The sequence below is a fragment of the Perca flavescens genome, chromosome 19, assembly GCF_004354835.1.
Source record: "Perca flavescens isolate YP-PL-M2 chromosome 19, PFLA_1.0, whole genome shotgun sequence".
NCBI lineage: Eukaryota > Metazoa > Chordata > Actinopteri > Perciformes > Percidae > Perca > Perca flavescens.
Window position 1 is genome coordinate 12,517,713 of NC_041349.1, and position 22,879 is coordinate 12,540,591.

Consider the following 22,879-nt stretch of genomic DNA (forward strand, 5'->3'; position numbering starts at 1 on the left):
ACACGCGTGTGGGACGGAAAAATGGTTGTCTTCAAATCTTTACAGATCAATTAATTTGTTAAAAGCTTGTTTCTATTCTCTTTTTTTTTTGATGTACTAAAACAATGCAATACAATAGAAATCCTTTTAATACATCACACAAAATACAAAAACTAGTGCAACAGAGAATACGTAGACAAAGACAAGTTTGATTGACAGCTATTCTCCTTGAATTGCAGTACAGAAATGCTCCAAACAAAACGGGACTAAACAAGCAACCATATAGGCTAGTTGTTGAAGATTACAGTTTAATTAAATGATCTTTGCTCATTAACAGCTAAAAGTGTTAAGTTCTGCCGTAACAAAATCAATGAGGTTAAAAACTATAATAACCTGCAGCACACTTCATTACAATAAAACACATGTTTTTTGTTTTTTTCACCAGCCTGCAAGTGCTGCTTATAAAATAGGATTGCTGGTTCTGTTGTTATGTTAAAAAAATGTGATGTCCACCAATATGGTGATCTGTTGGCTGTTTTAACACAACTCATGTCATATTTTTACCTTTTGTATGACTTGATTAGGCAATAGAAGTTCTAACCAATGACTTTGAATAGCTAATAGCTATTACCTTTTTAAATGGGCAATAGAATTCCTAACAATTGATTTTATTAGGCAATAGAACCCCCACCGACTGACTTTGTTGGCAATGGAACTCTTACCTATTGACTTAATTAGGCAATGGCCCGTAATGATGACTTTTACAGGGAATCAAGCCCCTAATTGGATTCAAACACATACCTACACATGACTTTAAACATGTAATAGAACTCCAACCATTGACATTATTAGGCAACACATAACAACTGACTTATATTTTTTACATATTTTTACTTTATATGTTGACTTCATGAAGCAATTAAACTTTAAACAGGCAGATGTTAACAAAAGAACCAATAATTAGCTCCGCCAAGGTTGTTTTCGGCTCAGTTTGTCTGTTTGTTTGTTTGTTGGCCCAATTTTCATCAAACATGGTGGAAGGGTGTAGCTTGGGCCAAGGAAGAACCCATTCAATTTTGTAGAGGAGCCGAATCCAGGGGCAGATACACAATTTATTTTTCACATTCATTAACATTGCGAGATAGGGCATTTGTGCTGCATTCATGTGGTGTCGCATTTATTGGGAAAATGAGTTCCCGACTGGGTAAATTCACACTGCAATAACATTGTGAAATAGGGCATGACTGTGCTCTCCAAGTGCCCTTCTAGTGAACATCTTTAACTGGGAACAGAATCCTCAATCATTGATGTTGTTAGGCAATATAACCCTTTACTAATCTGTATTACCTATTTGTATTAGGCAATGGAACCAGTTATCACTGTATTTTACAGGGAAAAGAACCCATTAACATTTAATTTAATTGATCTAAAATCCTTAACAATTGACTTAAACATTGATTTTTAAAAGGCCGTTTTTATCCTAATACTAATAGTTTTACTGTCTTACTTAGGTCATCGACCTACAAATCCAGTTTCTCTACCAGTTCAACTTAATGGAAAGTTCGAATGGAGTCTAGTGACTGAATGCCGTGCTCAGTACTTCCTGTTGAGCTGTTTACACACTCAAAAACATCTTATAGAGACTTGGCAAAAACAATTACTCTAAAGCCAGTGTCTGTCTATTAGAGATGGCACAAAATGGCCGCTGTAAATGGCTTCAAATGGGCGTCTTGGACTTTACTTGAAAGCTAAAGATGGGCGACCTAAGTGCCAGAGTGCGGAGCTGAAATCTATTTGACTCAGCACAAGGGCAATCGACTGCATTTGTAAATTGCCACTCCGAGTGCTCGCAGGAAGAAAGAAAAAAACAAACAAAACAGCCAGAACAGTGCGTTTCTAAATTCAGAACACAAAGAGCAATTTCTCTGTTTTCCTGTTTGTTTTATTCAAAGTGTCACTCCGTCTCTGAGAGCGCAGCGCGTTCAGAGCACTTCGTCAGAGATGTAGGTGCAGCAGATTAAATATTTACGGCCATGGCCAAATGGGGTGGGTTTCACGCAAGCTTAGGGGGCGGGGGGTTTAGGACTCTTGAAGATCACCCAACAGCCTCCACCAGCAAACTCAAAGCTATTAAAGACCTTACTGATGCACGGTGCTGGGGAAGGACACTGTCAGGTCTCATTTAGAATATCGCCTGCCATGTAGTGGATGCTTTTACTGAAAAGTAGCAGGAGAAGTACACATTTTTATGATGGGTGGGGCATTAATGACTTAGTCTAACTGTTGTTGATGTAGGACAGAGTGTTGGCCTTACAAAGAAGACATGTTTTGTTCGGTTTCAATATGTACAAAATAAAGAACTCACTTAAAGAGAGGGAACATAAGCTTAAGTTGAAAGTCTTGGTTACCTGATTACCCAACCTGCTTTATATTTGGGAAAAAATAAGTGTATTGTCCCTATACTGTATGTCTGACACATGGTAGATTGGGAATATGCAAAAGGTTTGTTACTTTCAATGAGTATTAGAATTTTGTACTACGATTTGTGTTCCAACAGCCAACAAATCACCACATTATCAAAATAAGAGCATATTCGTTTGTGAAAGTTAGATACTTGAATAGGCATAAAGTGCTATGGAAACAAACTATGCCTTTTTAGTTTTTTACTTTTCAAATTCAATATACAGCACTGACATTAACTATTATTTTTTAACAGGCAATAACCTCTCTAACCATTGAATTAGGCAACACATAACCACTAAATATTTGTACTTTTATTTAATCAGCAATTTTCTTTTCTTTTAACACTAGAGACCCGCATGGCTAACATGGCAGTGTGGAGTTGTTAACACATTATTTCAAGCCCAGGGTTCATAGTACAAAAACATATTTTTGCCAAGTAAAGGGCAGACTTTAGAGACACAAATATAAAAAAATTATGTAATGTATCTCTGCTCAAATAAACTTTTTTTCTTTTTCCTTAGTTTATCCACACCAAAGTCATTAGGATCCATCTTCTGTGAAACATTAATATCTGTACCAAACTTTGTACTAATCTATTTTGTAGATGTAGATATTTCACTTGATAATTGGACATTTTCAACCTTCTTGTATTGCTAGAGGAAATGTCAGAAGAGCAACAAAGTCATTAGGATTTATCTTGTGAGCCCCATGGATGTCTGTACTAAGTTTTATGCCAATCCATCCAATAGTTGCTGACACTGCAGTCAGAACTACAGTGGTGGACCAACCCACGCTGCCAATTTAGCATGGCTAAAATCAATGCTACGATGATTACTAGGGCTGCCACCTCTTAGTCGATTAGTCGACTAATCGGTCGTTTTGGTCTTAGTCGACTAAGATTTCTTTAGTCGATTAGTCATTTTTTTATGCTTATTCATGCTTAATTACTCATTTCCATGAAATTTCTGAGCACATTTATGGTAAACACAAGACTTAAAGTGGAGTTTTTGCAGGATTAATTGTGGAGAAACTCAGTTTTACAGATGGTTAATTAACTACATTTATATTGTGCTTTTCTAGTCTTAACCACCTCTCAAAGCGCACAGCTCTGTCAATTAAATCAACTAATCGATTAGTCAACAAAATCCTATAAGTGTTAGTCGACTAAGAATTTCTTTAGTTAGTCTGCTAACAACTGCTAACGTAGTGGGAGTTTGAAGGGATAAAGGCAGTAACGAAATATCGACACAAGTGGTCAGTCGGAGACGCATCATAGACACAAGCGTAAACAACAGTGTGTCTCTGCTGTTGACTTGTGTTTGGGTCAACAAAACACATTTTAAAACCAAGTGTAAACCAAGCCTGACATCAGGGCCAAAGTGATAAAAATGATAAAACTTTGTTGCCCTTTTCTTCAGACTTTTAGCCTTTTTAATCAGGCATTGCGAAGTCACCATCATTTGAGCGCTGGTGGGGAAATTACTCTTGATTTTTCTGATGAGTTGATTTCAGTTGTCATTTTACGCTGACGATTCACTTTTCTTCTGTCATAATCCTGTTTGTCCTCACTTCCTTTTTTTCATTTCTTCTTCCTCTCTCTCTTTCTCTCTTTCTTTTGTCCTTCGGAAAGCATTAGGATGCACAGGAAGGAAAAAGAGATCTGTAAACAATGTGAGGACAACCCACAGGGGACTACTGAAACACACACACATACTTCTATATGATGTGTGTGCCTTTAAAGCAGTCTGTCAATCAATCACACACTAATTCCCAAGGTTCCGTGGTCGCCATTAGCGACGAGGGTCGATGCTCGGTAACCGTGGACACAGCGGACAGCCATTGATCTGAGAGAGAAAGAGAGTGTGTGTGTGTGTGTGTGTTTATGTTTGATAGTCATGATGGAGAACAGTATTGTGGCTCTGCCCTCACTATTGATTTTCTGCTTGCATCGAGGCGAAACGGGCATTCGGACTCTGTGTCCGTGTGTGTCCGTGTGTGTCCGCGTGTGTGTGTGTGTGTGTGTGTGTGTGTGTGTGTGTGTGTGTGTGTGTGTGTGTGTGTGTGTGTGTGTGTGTGTGTGTGTGTGTGTGTGTGTGTGTGTGTGTGTGTGTGTGCGCGCGCCCTGTTTCCTGTATCTGTATATGCATCTTTGTGAGTGTGTGTCAAGGTGTTCTTCAGTAATCAATGTGTGAATCCAGTCCCGACCCCACAGAGGGACTCCACTTTCCATTTTTAATCCCTCCTCTTCTGTCTCATCTTTTTTTCTGTTACCAACTGTTAAATTTGAACAGCTTGCAGTTTGCAGACATTTCCATTTGAACTTTTACTTTTGTTTTGTTGGGCAGGGTGCCAACATCCTCACACACTTTGGTATCAACAGTCATGGTCCTATGAGGATGTATCCTACACATTGGTGATCCCTGGACATTTGATCTAGTGCTACCATGAGTTTCAAATTTTTTATTTTTCAGGAAATTTCTCAACAACTGTTGGATGGATTACCATATATTTTGGTGGACACATTAATGTCCCCCTTGGGATGAATTTTAACGGCTTTGGTGATCCATTTACTTTTCCAATACTTTGGTTATGACTAAATTCATGTAAATGTAATTACATTTCCTTCCACCTCAGCTGTACTTGTGTTGAGTAGTTAATTTAGCATGCTAACATAATATTTAAGATTCAATAATTTATTGCCATATCAACCACAATTGATTTGGAATTTGCTTTGGTGTGCTCAACAACACCAAAACATATAATCACATTGTACACCGCCACAATAACAATACAGTAACACTACAATAAATACAACAGTGCCACCATATGGATCTTGCACTTTTTAAAAACCTTTTTGCTAAAAGCAAATGTCATGTAGTTCAGAAATGGTTGGGAGTACACCACTAACTATTTTTGAAGCTTTGTGCACAACTCAACAGTTTTTTCTCTTGGGCTGTAGAATTGCCATACCATACAGTTATTGAAAATGTGAAGCTCAGTTTCTATTACCGCTCTGTAGAACTATGACATTGCAAACTTTGACAAACTTCCTAAGCCGTCTTAAAAAAGAATAGCTTTAGCACGCAAAACTGAGATGGTGTACATGGTAATGTCCTGGAATAACCACAACCCTAGGGAAAACTTGATAATATGGCGCCATGTCTAGGAAACCGAACAGGGTTTGAAAACCGTGCATTGAAAACTGCCGAAGCTAACGCTAGTCCGCCAGACTGGAGTTAAGGATTAGAGGCCTACCTTTATTGCCGACTATGGGTGCGTTTTAACAGCGTCAACACTCAGTTGACTGTTCATTTGTAACAGTCAAGACTTGGACATAACATTAACACAACTTGGTGGGGAAACATCACAACAAATCAGAAACACAATGCTCCTCTGCCGACTCTCTGTCAGTCAGTTCCACAGCGACAATAGAATAGACATGTACAATAGAAACCAGCCGGTGGATTATGACGTGACAGTAAACATATATTTGCTAAACATCAGCAAGTTTTTTTTGTTGTTTATCATAATTTAGGCAGACATAGTTCAAGGTGTAAAGTATTTTCAAAACAAGAAATCTGTTGGCTGTACTCACTTTATGCCTTACTTTTCATTTAACATAACCTTCTCTCCATCTAATCTTGCTTTCCCACTTCTATATTTCTTCTTTTCTCTTCACCTTTGTAATATGTTTTTCATGAGCATTTTGCACATCCTCTGTTGTCGGAAGACAAAGTGAATACATTGCATGTATAACTAGTAAAATGTGGCCTTTTTTTCCAAATAAATCAACCTTTTAATATTATTTGCATCTGATTGATGCATTCATTTTTATCTCTGTGCTTGTGAGCAGGAGCTCCGTATGGTCCTCTCCATTTTTGGCCTTCTTTCCTCCATCATTTTTCTCCATTTCTTTCCCTGTCCTCTCTCTCAGCAGGACAGCAGACAATATGTCTGGTCACTCCGCCTCAGGCTCTTTGACTGGACCTCTTTCTTTCTCTCCCTTTTCCTTTCTTACTCGGTAGCCTCTCCTCATTACAGACTGTAAATTAGAAAGCACTTACTGGTGGATACAGGAAGAGTTTGGTTTAGATTAAGATCCATTCTCAGCACTTTTAGTAACGGGGGAGAAAGGAATTTTTCCACATTGTAAGGTAGCCTACACATACAGTATTTACATAGTAGCCTACATTACATGTATATTTCCATCTGACACAGTATCATATATTTTCTTTCCTATATGTAGGATCGTGAAACAGGCTGCTCCACTCTAATTGTTGTGCATATGACATATTGAAAGAATCATACTCCTATAGCAACAAAATTGAAAAAAAAAAACATGCTTTTATGTTTAAGTCTCCCTCTGACTGGAATAATTTACCTTCTAACATTCAAACTTTTACATCATTTGGTATGTTTTAAGACTAATTGTACATGTTTTAAGTGACATAATGAACATCCGTGCTCGTCTACTTTGTGGCCATTTAACGGTTGAATTTATTTACTATTTATGTGTAGTCTGTTTTAGTTTTGTCTGCATGTGTAACGGTTTAATTGTTGCCACTTTAATGTTCTTGCTTTGATTGTCTGCATTATGTGTAAGACCCCCTTAAACACAAGATGACCCATCTCATGGAGTGTATCCTAAATAAATATGTTTTCATATTTTCATGCATGTAGATAAGTTTTTCGTCTGAAAAACAAGAACTTTAAACCTACAGCAACTTAAAAACTGACATCTCACCTTTTGAGTTGATATGTTGAGTTTGTTAGCAAACAGCTGCTTTGTTCCTCTGTAGTTAATTAAGGAACTCCAGTTTAGTTTTACCTGCACACAACACTCTTTCTTTCTTCCGCACCTCCCCCTCATCCCTCATCCATCCATCCCTTCATCCAGCTTTAAATTAAATTTCAAACCATGCGACAACTCCTCCCTCCTTCCCTTCCTCCATTTTTTTCCTCTCTCCCTCTATCTTTTTTTTTTTTTTTTTTTATAGATTGCAGACAACTGTACTGTGTGTGTAATGGACATTCCTCCAGGGCCGTCAACCGTGACTGGGGCAAAACCAACTGACCTACACACACACACACACACACACACACACACACACACACACACACACACACACACAAGTATGCACAGAGAAGCATGCATGCATTCCCCCTCTCTCTCTCTCTCTCACACACACACACACACACACACACATTTAAACATGAAAGCAAACTGTACGTACACAATCAGCACAACGCAAAAGCCTCATGCTCACACTTACATACATAATACTACATTTACACAATAAAACATACTTTTACACACACACACACACACACACACACACACACGGAGGGTCATTGCTCTCACTCTGCTGGTTGTTGTGTATAGAAGTCAGTTCCAGGTCAGTACACAGGGCCAGGGATCTTAGTCCATACAAAAGAGAGAGTGTGTGTGTTGCGGTGGGGGCATGCTGTGTGTGTGTGTGTTTTGTTTTTCTGCATTTGTGTATCCGTGAATATACATCAGCCCAGAGGCGTCTAAAACAGCACTCACACCCAGAAACACTTCAACAAAACGCTCAAACTGAAAAGAAAATTTTGACAGCAACAGCCGGGCGCGAGCATCCGTATGTGTGTCACGGCCTGCTGCAAAGCATCATGGGTAGAGGCAGGCAGCATCTGTGAGGTCTGACGAGGAGTGAATTTAGGCTGTGATTGGTTGGTTCAGAGATTGATCGATTTTTTTAGGGCAGCTGATGATGCCTCTTACATCTGTGGGAGTATTTGCTGCTACATATGTTTGTCATGAGGTTGATGATGGTAATGTGTGTGTGTGTGTGTGTGTGTGTGTGTGTGTGTGCGCGTGCGTGCATGTGGATCAGGCCTGACAGCAGCAGCCATGGCCGAGCTCCAAAAGCTGCAGAAGATGAAGATGATGATGAGTCTCCAAAATGGCAACGAGTCGGACGACGACTTACACTCCAACACAGGTAAAACACACACACACACACACACACACACACACACACACACACACACACACACACACAATAACCCACTTCTACACAGTGGTGGATTCAAGTAAAGTACTTTAAGGGGAACTTTGGTATTTCTCAACCTGATCCAGTATTGAGCGAGAGCGCTGCAGTTGGCAGCCGCGAAACAAGCTGAATGTAATCTTACGGAGCAATTATGCACCGTCAATGTATGTCCACTTAAGTGTTTTTGCCAGATTGTCTGACAACATTATGGAAAAGATGAAGAAGTTGCCATTATCCGGCCATGCTTTTGAGTTTTACGTTTATGATACCGGGTCAACATAGTAACGTTACCCTCCGCTCTGTCAGCTGCTCTCGACTCTTAGAACAGCACTTTTATTTAGGAAAATGTGCTTTGGTATCGGATTTCTTCTCCAATTTGGCTGGCTGTAGTCATCCACACTAAAAATGGTCACTGCTAACCTGAGGGTCTGCAAGGCGCAGTGTATGAAAGTGTAGTGTGTGCATTGTAAAGAGTGTTAAGATCTATTTGTAGAACAACTAGTCAGCCACAACTTCAGCCTGTCCGTATCCAAAGGTAACATCTATGAAAACTGCGTGAAGTTTAGTTTGACATTTCGTTGGCACAATTCAGAAATGCGCAATTGAATATCTTTTAAAGAACATTAAGCTACGCTTTCGATACTCCCAACACAACAAACTCCCCGGCTTTCCTCTCTCCAACTCTCACTAATGTTATATCCATCTCTGCTCTCTTCAAAGCCACCAGACTCCTTTAACAAAAACAGTCATTTTTGCAGGTCTACCGCTGCCTCCATCAGTTAGTTTGTTTGTGGTACTGTGTGACTTTGGTGAGTCTTAACTAACCCTTTAAAACACCAAAGTTACCTTAGTACCTTATGCAACCCCACTTTAAAATATACAAACTATCCCTTTAATGTTAACTGGACAAGACATTGGGATATCTGTTCAATACAGTAGTCAACATTTTTATATATTTTTTTGTCTTTCGTGGCATTAAACTCTTTCAGGGTTTCTCTTCTCTTCTTCAGGTAAAGGTGTGAGAACACAGAGAGAAAAAAATGAATGAAAGGTCGACACCTTCTTCATTCATTTTCTTTCTCTGCGTTCTCACACCTTTACCTGTCTCTTCTTTCGCCCCCTGAGGATCAATCAACTCTATTTAATGTCTTCTTTTCTTTCCTCGCCCCACTTTATATCACACAACTCTAAAAAAAAACAAAAAACACATGAATGGCTGCATGGGGGGAAGGAGGCCCGAATATAAACCAAAGACGGAAGACAAAGTATTATTTAGTATTGAAACCCGACCCAAGCTCATGTCACAAATCGTCTCTTCGCTGGGATCAGTTTCAATATTTTACACCGACAGCAAATGTATGGACACATGACAGAGACCTTGAGTGTGTCTGTGTGTGTGTGTATGTGTGTGTGTCTGTCTGTGTGTGTGTGTCTGTGTTATGTAAGTGCTGCCCGGTTGGGTTTCAATACCATTCTGGGTCTTCTTCTCTGTCGTTTGTCCCTTTTTCTTTTTTTTTTTTTTTTTTGCTTCTTCGCTTCAGATTTCTTTCTTCAACTCTCATTTATTGTTAGTTCTTATATGTTTGTATACTGTAACATGTATTTAACAGAAGGCTACATTTATGTTTATGCGGTATATGAGCAGGTAAAAGGAAATGCATAATGCCATAAAAATTGCTCTAACATGGTGTTTTTTTTTATTTCTGTTTCTTTTTCTGTTATTTATTTCTAAAGTGAAAGGTGTCTGTGCTCACATTTACATTTTGTATGGAAATTATTGTAAAGGGCTTAAGATGCGACCAGGGAAGGCTCTAATATTAACATCTCAAAATCGTCTGCTGTTACTGAAACACTCTTTGAGCTATTTCATACTTTAAAAAGCTGTATCTTAACATTTCAAATTCTTACTTGAACTTATGTTAAAATGGAGAGAACCAAAACACATTACATGAAATAGCTCACTTAGGCTGTCCTCTAAATACAATTTCCCATACAAGTCTGAATGCATTTTAGGGAAACTGCTTGTCAACATAAGCTTACTTTTAATGGAAGTCCATAGTATAGTTGGCAAATCCTTCATTAATGCATGGATAACCAACGCGTTTGGACTCAAACGCTCTTCATACATGATTCCAAATGAAGCTTTGAACTATTCGGTACAGCTCTAATAGTGTGTTTATGCTAAATAGTGTCACTCAATGTTTCTTCTTTCTTTATTTTATCAAAAAGATAGATGTATTGCTAACTGTTATCTTATGTTATATAATGCTGTAAACATATTCAATATTTCAGATACTGTACAGTGTTTCTAAAAAGTTGAATGTGTGCAATAATGTCCAACTTATGCGAGAATTACAACTCTTTTTTGTAGTTGTATGAGGCAGCAGATTAAAAAACGAACTGTAATAATAATAGTTAATAATAAAGAGCGAAGAGAACACAATTGTGGCAATTATCCCTGATGGTAATGGCTGTCTGACTATGATGCTCAGTCTAAACATATTAGTCAGGGAAACGTACTTAAGTACTCAGTGACATATATAAAAACAAAGACTTAAAACACACACGCGCGCGCACACACGTACACACTCCATCTCTGCTGTGTTTGCTTCTCTGAATTATTGAAAAGACAGAAAACAAAAAGCAAAGAGAAAAGAAAAAAGAGAGAGAGAGAGCAATCCTTCCTTCTGTTTCCATCTCCTCCTTTTCTTCAGCTGACCTGGCAAATGGGCTGATAGAGTTACTCTTTTTATTCTCCTTTCGCCCTGTCGTTTTTTATTTATTCCCTCCTGGTCTTCTTTTATTTCATTGAGTGTTTTTTTTTTTTTTTTTTTTTTTTTCGTTTTGTTTTGCGAGTGCGATGGAAAGGCTTCCTTTCATTGTCCGACCTTATTTTCTTTGTAAGAGACACTCACACCGGCCTGGGAAACTCCGGCAGACAATAGAGGAGAGGAACGAGTGTACGAATGAAAAAGAAAACAAAGCAATGGTGGACAGAGGGGGGGGGAATAAACTCATAATGAGAGAAAGGGATATTTAGGGCGAGAGGAAATAAGGAAGAAAAAGAAAAGATATGTTGGCGTTTGATGGGTGAAAGTCGGATCACTTGCCGTGGCAGTTACAACTGTTTTGTTTCTTTTATAGAAATGAGAATGAATGAGAGGAGTGATGAAGAAAGAGAGAGGCACATTTGTGTGTCAGTGGAAACCATATCTTTGTTTTTGTCAGCAAGAGAGGACGAAAGAAGCAGAAAAAGTCCAGAGACAAAGGACAGAGAAAGTGTGAAAAAGAAACAGTTGTGGAGGAAGTACCCAGATCCTTTTACATAAGTAAAAGTACTAATCCCACACTGTATGAAAATACTCAAGTAAAAGTAAAGGTCCTCTAGTGAAAGTCTATGAATACACATTGGTGAAGCTGGAACCATGAATCATGTATTTACATAAAAATGACAAACGATTATCAAAATAGTTGCCAATCACTTTTATGTCAATGGACTGATCATTTCAGCTGTAAAGTAAGCTTATAAAAATGTGTGAAGTTACTAAAGGTGTCTGATGAATGGGGTAAAGTAAAAAGTACAATATTTCCCTTAGAGATGTGGCGAAGTAAAAGGATAAAGGAATGTACCTCTAAATTATACTTAAGTACAGTACTTGAGGAATGTACATTGTTACTTTCCACCACTGCCAGTAGTGGACGGAAATGCGCTCTTCATTTTCTTTTGTCAAAGTCATTAAAAGACAAAGGAACGAGGGAGATGAAGAGATGGAAGAAAATCCAAAAGAATCCAAAACAGGTGAAAGAGAAGAAGGAAAGAGATGATTAAGGAGAGAGAATAAAAGAGAGAGGCAGAGGAGGAGAGGACAAGGCCAAGGAAAAAGTGAGAGAGAGAGAGAGAGAGAGAGAGAGAGAGAGAGAGAGAGAGAGAGAGAGAGAGAGAGAGAGAGAGAACATCTGCCCATCTGTTTATACTTCTTTTCTTCCCTGGTGTAAATGGCAGAGGGGATGAGGCCCAGCTGTCATCCCCCCCCCACACACACACACACACACACACACACACACACACACACACACACACAGCCCAGGGAGTTCAGTAGGCAATAATAGAGAGAGACGGTTGCTAATTCAAACTAATGGAGGGAGATGAAGATGGATGAGAGAGGGAACAGGGATCAAAGAGAGAGAGAGATGTGGAGGGAGAGAGAGGCAGCGTTACACAGAGAGAAAGAGAGAGAGAGAGAGATGTGGAGGGAGAGAGAGGCAGTGTTACACAGAGAGAGAGAGAGATGTGGAGGGAGAGAGAGGCAGCATTACAAACAGAGAGAGAGAGAGATGTGGAGGGAGAGAGAGGCAACATTACATAGAGAGAGAGAGACAGAGAAGGAGAGGGAGAGAGTACAGGAATGACTGCTGACAACATTTTCAGATGAGAAACTTTTTTCCTGAAGATAACAAACTGGTTTAATAATGTTCACCACAATGATCATTATCAAACTTCATAATACGGTATTAAATATAACGTATGTATTAATCCTGTAACACATGCTTACATTATTTCTAATTCATTCACTAATTTTGATTACTTTAACACACACGTTTGTCTTTTCTTTTAAAAGGAGCAGCTCAGTTACCATTAGCTTCCTGCTGTAAAAAGGCTCTGTGGTTTCAGTGTTGGCAGCTACCAAAGTTATAGTATAATTTTGTTAAAGCAGAATATCAGAGAAATGTACATTCTGTTAATAAACATATGACCTACGTTTCTCCCTACCTTGCCATCTGGGCTGACTAAGTGGCGAGTGCACTGAGGTTAAGGGGCATCGCCGCCAACTGATCTGCTCGGTAGCTTTTAAGGAAACCCACTGAGTTCTTGAAGTTCTTAAAAAAACTAATTTCTGACTAGAAAAATGTGTGTGTGTGTGTGTGTGTGTGTATATATATATATATATATTAGGGGTGTGACGAGATCTCGTTGTACGAGATCTCGCGAGATTAAAACGTGACGAGATTTCTCGTCGAGGTGAAAAGTTGTCTCGTGAGGCGATGTGATGTCAGCGTGATGGAGCGTGAAATTACTATTGAAGATCCCCCTGCCACTTTTAAATCATTTGTGTGGCAACACTTTGGTTTTCCTGCGGAAATAATAAACGGCGAAAGAGTGACAGACAAGACGAACACAATATGTAAACATTGTAAGAAAAAAATGCCGCAGTAGTTAGTAGAGAGTTGTGGTGGTGCTGTAAGTGTTTTTGCATAGTGCTCGTGTTAGCCGCGGTATACAGCTTTTTTTTCTTACAATGTTTACATATTGTGTTCGTCTTGTCTGTCACTCTTTTGCCGTTTATTATTTCCGCAAGAAAACCAAAATGTTGCCACACAACAATTTGTTGATATTGAATTGCTAAATTAAGCGTCTCCTGATGACATAGAAGGGCTGAGCCTCGGACAGCCCCGGACAAGTTGAACCCCTGCTTTTTAAGTTCATGATGACCTCACGTAAATCCCGGCAGTTTTTGTTTGCCTCTGTCTAAAATGATGAGTCACTGTTTTAAAAAAAAAAGTATAAAAAAAAGTTTTGAGTGGTGAATCTGTAACCGTTATGATTGTAAATGTGAGAGGAAGAGCAACTGTAACTTAGGAAGGTGGGGCTTAATGAACCGTCAAATAGTTTTGAACAGCGGGACACCTTGAAGTATTATCACTCATATATTTGATGTGAACTGTATATCATGACATGGAGAGGTGCCGTTTTTAGTATTGATCGCTCTTTGCTTTTTGAGCATGGATGTCTAAACGCCAATTGTGTGTCCGTCTCTTCCCAGGAGGGAGTGAGTGTTCATGGGATAAGGAGCGTCTGACCAGCCCCCCTGCTGGAGCCCACAGTGGAGGACCAGGAGGTGGTGGCGGTGGAGGAGGCGGAGGACCAGTAGGAGGAGGGGGAGGTGGTGGAAGGGGGCCAGTCATGGGAGCTGTCAATCAACAGCAACTCCAGCAACAGCAACAGCTACTGGCTAACAGTGAGGACACACATATATGTCCAAACAGACAACCGCCTGAGACACTCTATGTGTGTGTGTGTGTGTGTGTGTTTTAAGGGGTGGCAATATTTGTTAATGTACGCCATTTAATCTGTTCCCATCTCCTGTATTAACACTCCGCCTGGATTAATCAGCACACACTCTACTAAATGACTCAATTCATCAAACACCACACCACACACACACACACACACACACACACACACACACTCTTATTGACAGACACGCAAAAACAAACACACTCATGCTTGCTCTGTTTCTTATTGCAGAAGTAATGTGTTTGCACACACACACATACACACGCACACACACTGGGCAGCGGGAGGCGACAAACACTCACATTGATTATTCTATCACTTCAGTCGTCACAACAACAGCAATCAGTGTTATTGTTTCATTGGAATGAAAGCAGCCGCTGCCACATTTTTTGTGTGCGTTTGTTTTTGACAGCTGAGGCGACTTCCCTGAAAAGTGAGTGTACATCTTGTGGGAGCTTGCCTTTGAAAAATGGGGTCTGGGGGAGTAGGGGGGTGGGGGTGGGGTTGAGGTCAGAGGTGGAAGATCAGGGTTATGCTTTTAGGAGGTTCAGGGTTAAAGGACAAATTAAAGTTAACGGAACGTCGTCACAAATGCCGTGTTGCAGGTCCGTATTGGTGTCTGTGTTTGTGAAAAAGAGAGGAGGAAGGGAGAAAGGCAAGAAAATGAGGTAAACAAATCACAAAAAAAAGAAAAGAATGCAAAGTGAGAGATGGAAGAAGGAAGAGTTGTGGAAAGGAAAAGATAAAAGAATAAACAAAAAGGTAAGCTTTAAAATGGAGGGGTACGGAGATGGGAAGATGGGGAAAAAGGTCAAATGAATTAAAGAAAGAGATAGAAGCCATGAATCAAGAAGAGGTAAGGAAAGAATGAAAAACAAAGAAGAGAAGAGGGGAAAGGGTACAAATAAAGCAACAGAAAAAGAGAATAGAAACCAATACAATATATTAAAATAGAAAGACAGGAGTGAAATGAGAGAAAGGAGATGGGGGGCAAAAAAAAAGAAAGAAAAGAAATTACCTTTTCGGTAGCCCCTTTAACCCTTTGACCTACATATTTTCTCCTCTGCCTTTCTGTCTTTCTGTCCCTCCTCCTCTGCTTTGTCAACTTTTATTAGCGAGACTTTTGACACTGAGGTGACACCTCTCCCTCTCTCTCTCTCTCTCTCTCTCTCTCTCTCTTCTCAAGGTTAAGTTCAACACAAGTTCAACATCCAGTCTCTCTCTCTCTCTCTCACACACAAAGACCTCGTTTCACAGTTAATTGAAAAAGGCAAATGTAAAAAGGATTAAACATAAAAAAACACAGAGAGAAAAGATCTGATTTGATGCTGCATGCAGTATGAAGCTCGTACAAAGTCAAGGAGGCTGATCTGGAAGCAAGATCAATTGTACTTGTACTTTACCAGAAAAATCCACCCGCTATCAATACTTCTTTCCAGGGAGTCTCGGGTACATGTATAAAACAAAACAAGTGAAACCTATTAATTAAATAGCAGTGACAGTCTGCACAGTCTGGCGATCAAGAGTATGGATCGTACAAGGACAAAATGTGGCCAAAAGCAAGCTTTTACACATTTAGCAATTTTGTCAAAAAACACAATAGCCTTTCACATAGTTGGTAATATTATATATTATTTATGCTTTGCAAAGATGTCAAATGATCCAGTTAAACAAGTGTTATTGCTGCATAAACCGTCCCATCTGTTTATTTATGTGATCAACTTAAGTAACTACGCATTACATAAACAATCTGAGCAGAACTTCCTTCACATAATATCAGGAGGTGTGTATTTCATCCACTTGTTGTGGTGTGTAAGTTGGCGTATCGATAAAAGCAAAAAAATGCACAGACTTAGCAAATTGATTATGACGTACATTAATTGACTTTGGGTCAAATTGACCCGTTTTTCAATTTTTGTTTTATATCATAAAATATGGGACGTAGAAATAAGCGCTAAAAATGTGTAGAAGAAAGATTTTACAATTTAAAACGTTGGAAAAATCAAAAACAAACTGAAAAAAAGGCGTCAAAAACGTTGGAAAAAAGTGTTTTTTTCAAGGTTGATGGGAAGACAACACAAGGGTTAAGCATGTGACTTAAAGGTCCAGTGAAGAGATCAAAAAGTCCGATCTGTGTGGCGCGATGAGGAGACCACCACCTTCCTCGCATTAACAAATTCAGCTAATCAAACAAATTTACATCACGTTTTCCCATCTTGTTGCTTCTTCTTCTGCAACGATTGATGTAGGATTATTTAAAAGCAGAGGTCAACAGTCCTTCCAACCCTTTTCCCTCCCTCTTGATCATTTTCAAAAGGAAACAAAAAACAATATTATTTGTAGTATTTTTTTATTTCAACACCACCATGCTCTATCAACTTTCTTGTGGGGAGATACTTAATATTCAGTCATTAATTCATCCATTTTTCATTGCCATAGCCTAATTAAGTTTCAATATTTTCAGGCAAACCCTTTTGCCATTACCCATATGTCTGTTGCAGAATATCAACTGCAACATCAAAGAAACTGTAAGTTGCAGAATGAAATGAGAACGTGACCACCTTCTCTCTCATTCATTTAAATGTATTTCCCCTTAATTGTTGCTCTCCCTCACCCTCTCTCTCCTCTCTCACTCAGGGTTGGACCTGCCCTTCATGATGATGCCCCACCCTCTGCTGCCGATGGGGCTGCCGCCTGCATCTGTGGCCATGGCGATGTCACAGATGAACCACCTCAACACTATCGCCAACATGGCCGCCGCAGCCCAGCAGATACACACCCACGTACACCGGGCGCCTGTCATCAAGGTGAAACACATGCATTTAAAAAAAATACTTTGTAAATGACAACCACCGAGGACCCCAGTAGCTTCCCTGAGGAACTCCTCAATAAAGAATATGTTTAATATATGTTTTAAAATGAAAGGAAAGAATATGTGCGTTAATCTAACATGTATAGACTGTAAAAACAGCGTACGTAGCATCAGTGACGTCACCCATTGGTTTGTGGACTGCCGTTTAGAAGCCTCGAGTTTGCCAATATTTGAAAAAAATGATGATAAGAGATTGTCAAATTCTCTAAATTTTGAGGAAATGTGTGGTGGTCTTTTCTTTACAATCTTCTTCAATCCAAGAAACAAACAGAGGCTATTCTTTCCTCCCACAAGAAGAAAGATTAATTCTACTTCATGTATCATTTCTTTTATCGTATGTTTTATTCATTAGTTTATTATGCTACGTCTCCAAAATGGCAGCGTCCTCTCTTAAATCAATGCCAGACACTGGTAACCCATAGTAACCATATTAAAACCTCTAATGATTCACTTCAGATCTTCCATCAATACACTTATTTACACCTCACTCATTCATGCCTTCTCTCTCTCTCACTCTCTCTCTCTCTCTGCAGGAGAGAGTGTGTGACAGTCCCTCTCTCTCTCCATCTGTTGATGAGATCAACACTCCTCTGCAGTCGCAGCCCAGCAGCTCGGCCTCCAGCTCACCCGAAAGACTGGGTACACACACACGCACACATGCACACACACACACACACACGCACACACACACACACACACAAAACTAACTGTGCTTTTTCTTTCAACAGGATTGGTGTCCGCTGATGCAGATGTTGCACTGCCCAACCCTGCTGCACCCATCAAGAAAATAACAAAGGACAAAGGTTGGACCACACACACACACACACACACACACACACATATAAGTGCGTATATTCCATTACCCATCTTAATCTAAACCCTCACCCATTTCATTTTTGACAACTGACAAATTGTTCTCACTTAGAGGCTTTCCTCATCTACTGTATTTACACACATACACACATATACACACATATACACACACACACACACACACACACACACAAAAAAAGACACATGACTGAAAACGCACTCGTAGAAACACACACAAACAGAAACAGAAGCGTCAGGATGTTCAGCCCCTCCTATTGATCACCTGTCTCTGAGCCATCAATCAGAGGAATGAACGAGGGAGGCAGAGATAAATAGATATATAGATAGATAGATGAAGGGGGGAGGGGGTGAGGCTAAGTGAAGGAGACATGGCTAAAAGGGGTCGAGAGGTCACACACTAAAAGCATGTGGGGCCTCTCCTCCCTCCATCATACACTCTGTATTTTCCATTCTTATAACACATTCTGTTTTCAGCTAATTTTTCACTCTCCTCACCTCCTCTCCTTATTTCCTCTCCCTTCGTACTCCTGAAGATGCCCTGCAGACATCAGCAGGAGCAGCTTCCTCTAAAATCAATACAAATCTGCTTCTCTTAAAGAATGGAGTGTGGATCTTAAAGGAATAGTTCAACCAAAAACAATATAATTTGTATATAGTGTTCACCTCGGTAGGCTCTCTGTGGTCCCAGAAAAAGCTTTCAATCGAATGCTTTTAATAATAGCGGAGCACCCGAAAAATGAAAGCATGTCAGCGCAGACAGACAGACTTAGACGGAGGCCAAAAAAAAAGACAGCAGAACAGTTACAAAAATGCCCGAAAGACTTTCAGAAAATCCCTGTGCAGCATTATCTACGTGCCTTGTATCGTGAGCTCTTGGAAATCCAAACACACCTATTTTTGCCAATCCATGGGGTGAATGGATGGGTCGAACAAACGGGACCACGCGTTTAAAACAGCGGTACGTGACGCATCGTAGTTTCACACGTAGGGCTACCGAGTGCGTTGACCCTTTGTGTTGTCTTCCCGTCCACCACGCAACTTGTTGTGCTCCCCGATTAACCCCTTTTTCCGAGGTTTTTGAAGGTTTTTTGAGGTTTCTGTGGCGCTTTTGCTGCCCTTTTTTCCCAGTCCTTCTGGATATACCACTAACTTCAACTTATTCCCATTCGTTGTACACTTTCTTTTTTTTTATTATTCAAAGTCAATAAACCTCATATGAAATCATACCTCATTTTTGAGTAAAAAAAAAATTCTGAATTATTTTGACAAGTAGTTATGTTTTAGTGGATAATCACAGACAAAGTTTAGTCAGGATACGGTTTAGAAACCATTCCATAGTTTTTTCAAATGCTGTAACATTTAAAAAAAAAACACCCCAAAGTCTATGAAAGTAGAGATCTGATCCTTATTTTTCCTTGAGAAGAGCGTTGTATGGAACAACCCATGTTATTTTTAGGCTATTTGCTCGGAAGAAACCCAAATTTTTTGATGTAGAATCTCTGAAAAAGGGTCAAATTTGACCCCCGAGGACAACAGGAGGGTTAAAAAGTGACGCCGAGGGGTCCTTGTTTGTGGCGGGTTGGGAATGGGAACGGATTGCTTCGCGCCAATGACCGTCTTTTAAATAAAAAATAAACCAGAGGTTCCCTTGACACAGTTAGAAATGGCCGTGAAATCTGATTTACGTGCAACAAAGTACTACGGTTCTGAGTGTTTGGACTAATATGCCGTACCAAGACTCTGCGATACTGACCATCCTGGACGGCTCATTAAAACATTAAAACACAGTCAAGTTCCTAGTTGATAACTAGAAAGCGTATAAAAGCCACTCAGACACAGAAAGTGTTTACTGCTCATCTCAGGGGAAAATAACAGACAAGGAAATGTTCTCCCTCCATCTGGAAGGTATATCGGAGCAATTACTGCAGCGGAACGACGTAATAAACTAAACCTGTGTTTGGGAGAGAGAGAGAGTGACCTTACTGTGTGTTGTATCCTCGGACAGTTTTTTGTGTGTTGTTTAATTCAAATTTGTGACCAGTGGAAGCAAACAAAGTGTTTTAAATGCTGGGGCTCAGTTTTGGGTAATTTGCAGAAATTCCATTCAGAAAGGTATTTTCTTTATTTTTATATGGTAACTTTACTCATAAACTTGATTAATGCACATTAATTAACACTCTGCATCCTTCAATGTCTGCATTTTCCTTGCTGCTCCTTTTTCAAAATAAAAGCACCTCATTGTGCTACAGTAGAATGAAACATTACTCAGACACCAAGTGTTCATTCTTACTGTTTTTCCTCCCTCCACTCATTTTTATAATCCTTCCCCCCTCCTCTTTTTATCAAAATGCCTGTCTCTTTCTTTTTTTTTAAATCCTTTTAAACGCTCCCTCTTCCTCCCTCCTCTCCATATTCTGCTGTTTCTCCATTTATGTTTCATCCCAGTTTTTCCTCATATTCTCTCCTCTGCACCACGTCATCGTTTGTCCTTTACTGAGCTCACCTTTTATCCCCCTTGTCCCCTCCACTTTCTCCTAACACTTTTTTACACATTTCTTTGCCCAAAATGTCAAAGCTTTATAAACATGTAATGAGAGACAAGACAAGAGGTGAAAAGACAAATGGTTGACAAAAAAAAGAAAGGATGACAATAAAATAAGCAAGATTGACCTGGAAATTGGGAAAGAGAAAGAAGGCAACAATGGGGACGAGAAAGAAGAAAGTTTTAACGATGAAGATGAGAGAAAGAAACACGTGGAAGTGAAGAAAAAGTGATGAGGAAAGATATGAGCGGAAAGGTGGAGTAAAGGGATGTATGGATGAAGTGGCAGATAGGGAATAGAGATGGTGTGTGTGTGTGCATGTGTGTGTGTGAGAGAGTGCATCTTAATCAGCGTTAATTTCACAGCAGAGTTAACCCAGTTGTCAGTGTGTTAGGCATTAAGGGCTGATCAGACACTGTGACGCACACACACACACACACAAAATCAAGAATGTCTTTAATCCTTGCCAATTAGTACCACACATGATTGTCTGAATACTAACGACGTGTGTGTGTGTGTGTGTGTGTGTGTGTGTGTGTGTGTGTTTTGGTGTAATTGATTTCTGTGATGCTGCTTCGTTGCCTTTTATACCTTAGTAAACATCAACATTTCATAAACTTCAGTCGAAGCTCGTGACGACGTACATTTATATGACGATTTTTTGGCTTAAAGGAATAGCTTGACATTTGGTGAAATATACTTATTTGCCTTCTTGCTGAGAGTTATTGTAGATGAAAAGATTGATACCCCACTCTTGTCTCTTTGTTCAATGCTAAGCTACAGCTAGCGTAGCAAAGCTGACCTTTGATGCACTCTCAGCAGCGCAATTCTTTACAAGTTTGAAGGCAGATTTTGGAGTTCGTGGACGGCTTAAAAGTCCTTATTTGTTTGTTTGAAGTAGTAATAATAACAATATTTTTTTTTAAAGTACTTTTCATTATACATTTAGGAAAAAAATATGTACACATAAGATTACCACATAAAACCAAAAGAAAAGATTCTCTTTTCAAAAGACAGGACAATATTCGGTCATTGTATTAATGTGATGTGTTGATATTTTAGTATGTAGTACTTTTCATTAAAATGTCATATTAACGTGTGCCATAAAAGAGGTCAACCAAAATCCCGCCAAAAAGAAATTACTTTGATATTTATTCTTCGTAGAAGAGTCTTCGCTGGGACAAGCCCTGCCCCCTGGCTTCCCTGCTCCGTTCCTATTCGCTGACGGCCTGTCGTCCGTGGAGACCCTGCTCACCAACATCCAGGTATGATCCTGCTTTGATTGTCTCAAAAGACTCTTGTGTTAGAGGTCGGCAGAGGATTCCATGGCGTATTATAGTGTTTTATATTTTTATATTGTCTGTTGCATATATATATATATATATATATATCACCAATAAGGATTATTGAAGACAATACAGCAATATTATATTACAAGACATTCTTCCATGTGATCATGGTTAATAACAGGTTCACCCCCTTCTCGTATTAACCCTTGTGTTGTCTTCCCGTCGAAAGTGCACTTGTCCTCCCGGGAAAATGAACACCTTTTCTGGTGCCTTTTTTTTCTATATTTTTGACACTTTTTCTGACAATATATCCCTTTCTTTAATGCTTTTTTCCGCGTTTTCGATGCTTTTGTTGTTTGTTGTTGTTACCCAACCACCATACACCACTACCACCAAGTTATTACCACTAGGTTAACACTTATTTTGGAATTTATGGACAATAATCTTCATTTGTAGGAAATGATACCTAATTTTTGATAAAAAAAAAAAAGCAGAAATTATGAAATAATTAGACTAATATTAGAGGAATTGTGTGTTGAGGGATAATCGGGGACTTCAAAGAGTCAAAGTTTTTTCAAAATACAGTTTAGGAACCAATTCATTTTTTTTGAAATGCTTAAAACTTGAATAAAACATACAAAATTCAATAAAAGTAGGGATCATGAATTGTACGTGTGAATAGGAATTGTATGGAATCCATTACATTTTTGGGTAATTTTTATAAAAAAAAATGCCATTTCTGATTTTGAAATTTTGAAAACGGGTCAAATACTTAAGAATCCTTATTT

At 39.2% G+C, this 22,879-nt stretch overlaps 1 protein-coding gene across 1 annotated transcript in view; it reads left to right on the forward strand.

Moving 5' to 3' along the window:
* LOC114545634 (dachshund homolog 2) overlaps window positions 1-22,879 on the forward strand; it is a 111,503-nt gene that overhangs the window by 72,271 nt on the left and 16,353 nt on the right. The window contains exons 5-11 of the mRNA XM_028564051.1: window positions 8,319-8,426; window positions 14,303-14,359; window positions 14,447-14,494; window positions 17,191-17,360; window positions 17,959-18,064; window positions 18,154-18,228; window positions 21,967-22,067. Of these exons, the coding sequence (XP_028419852.1) occupies window positions 8,319-8,426; window positions 14,303-14,359; window positions 14,447-14,494; window positions 17,191-17,360; window positions 17,959-18,064; window positions 18,154-18,228; window positions 21,967-22,067 (665 nt within the window). The remainder of the gene's footprint in view (window positions 1-8,318; window positions 8,427-14,302; window positions 14,360-14,446; window positions 14,495-17,190; window positions 17,361-17,958; window positions 18,065-18,153; window positions 18,229-21,966; window positions 22,068-22,879) is intronic.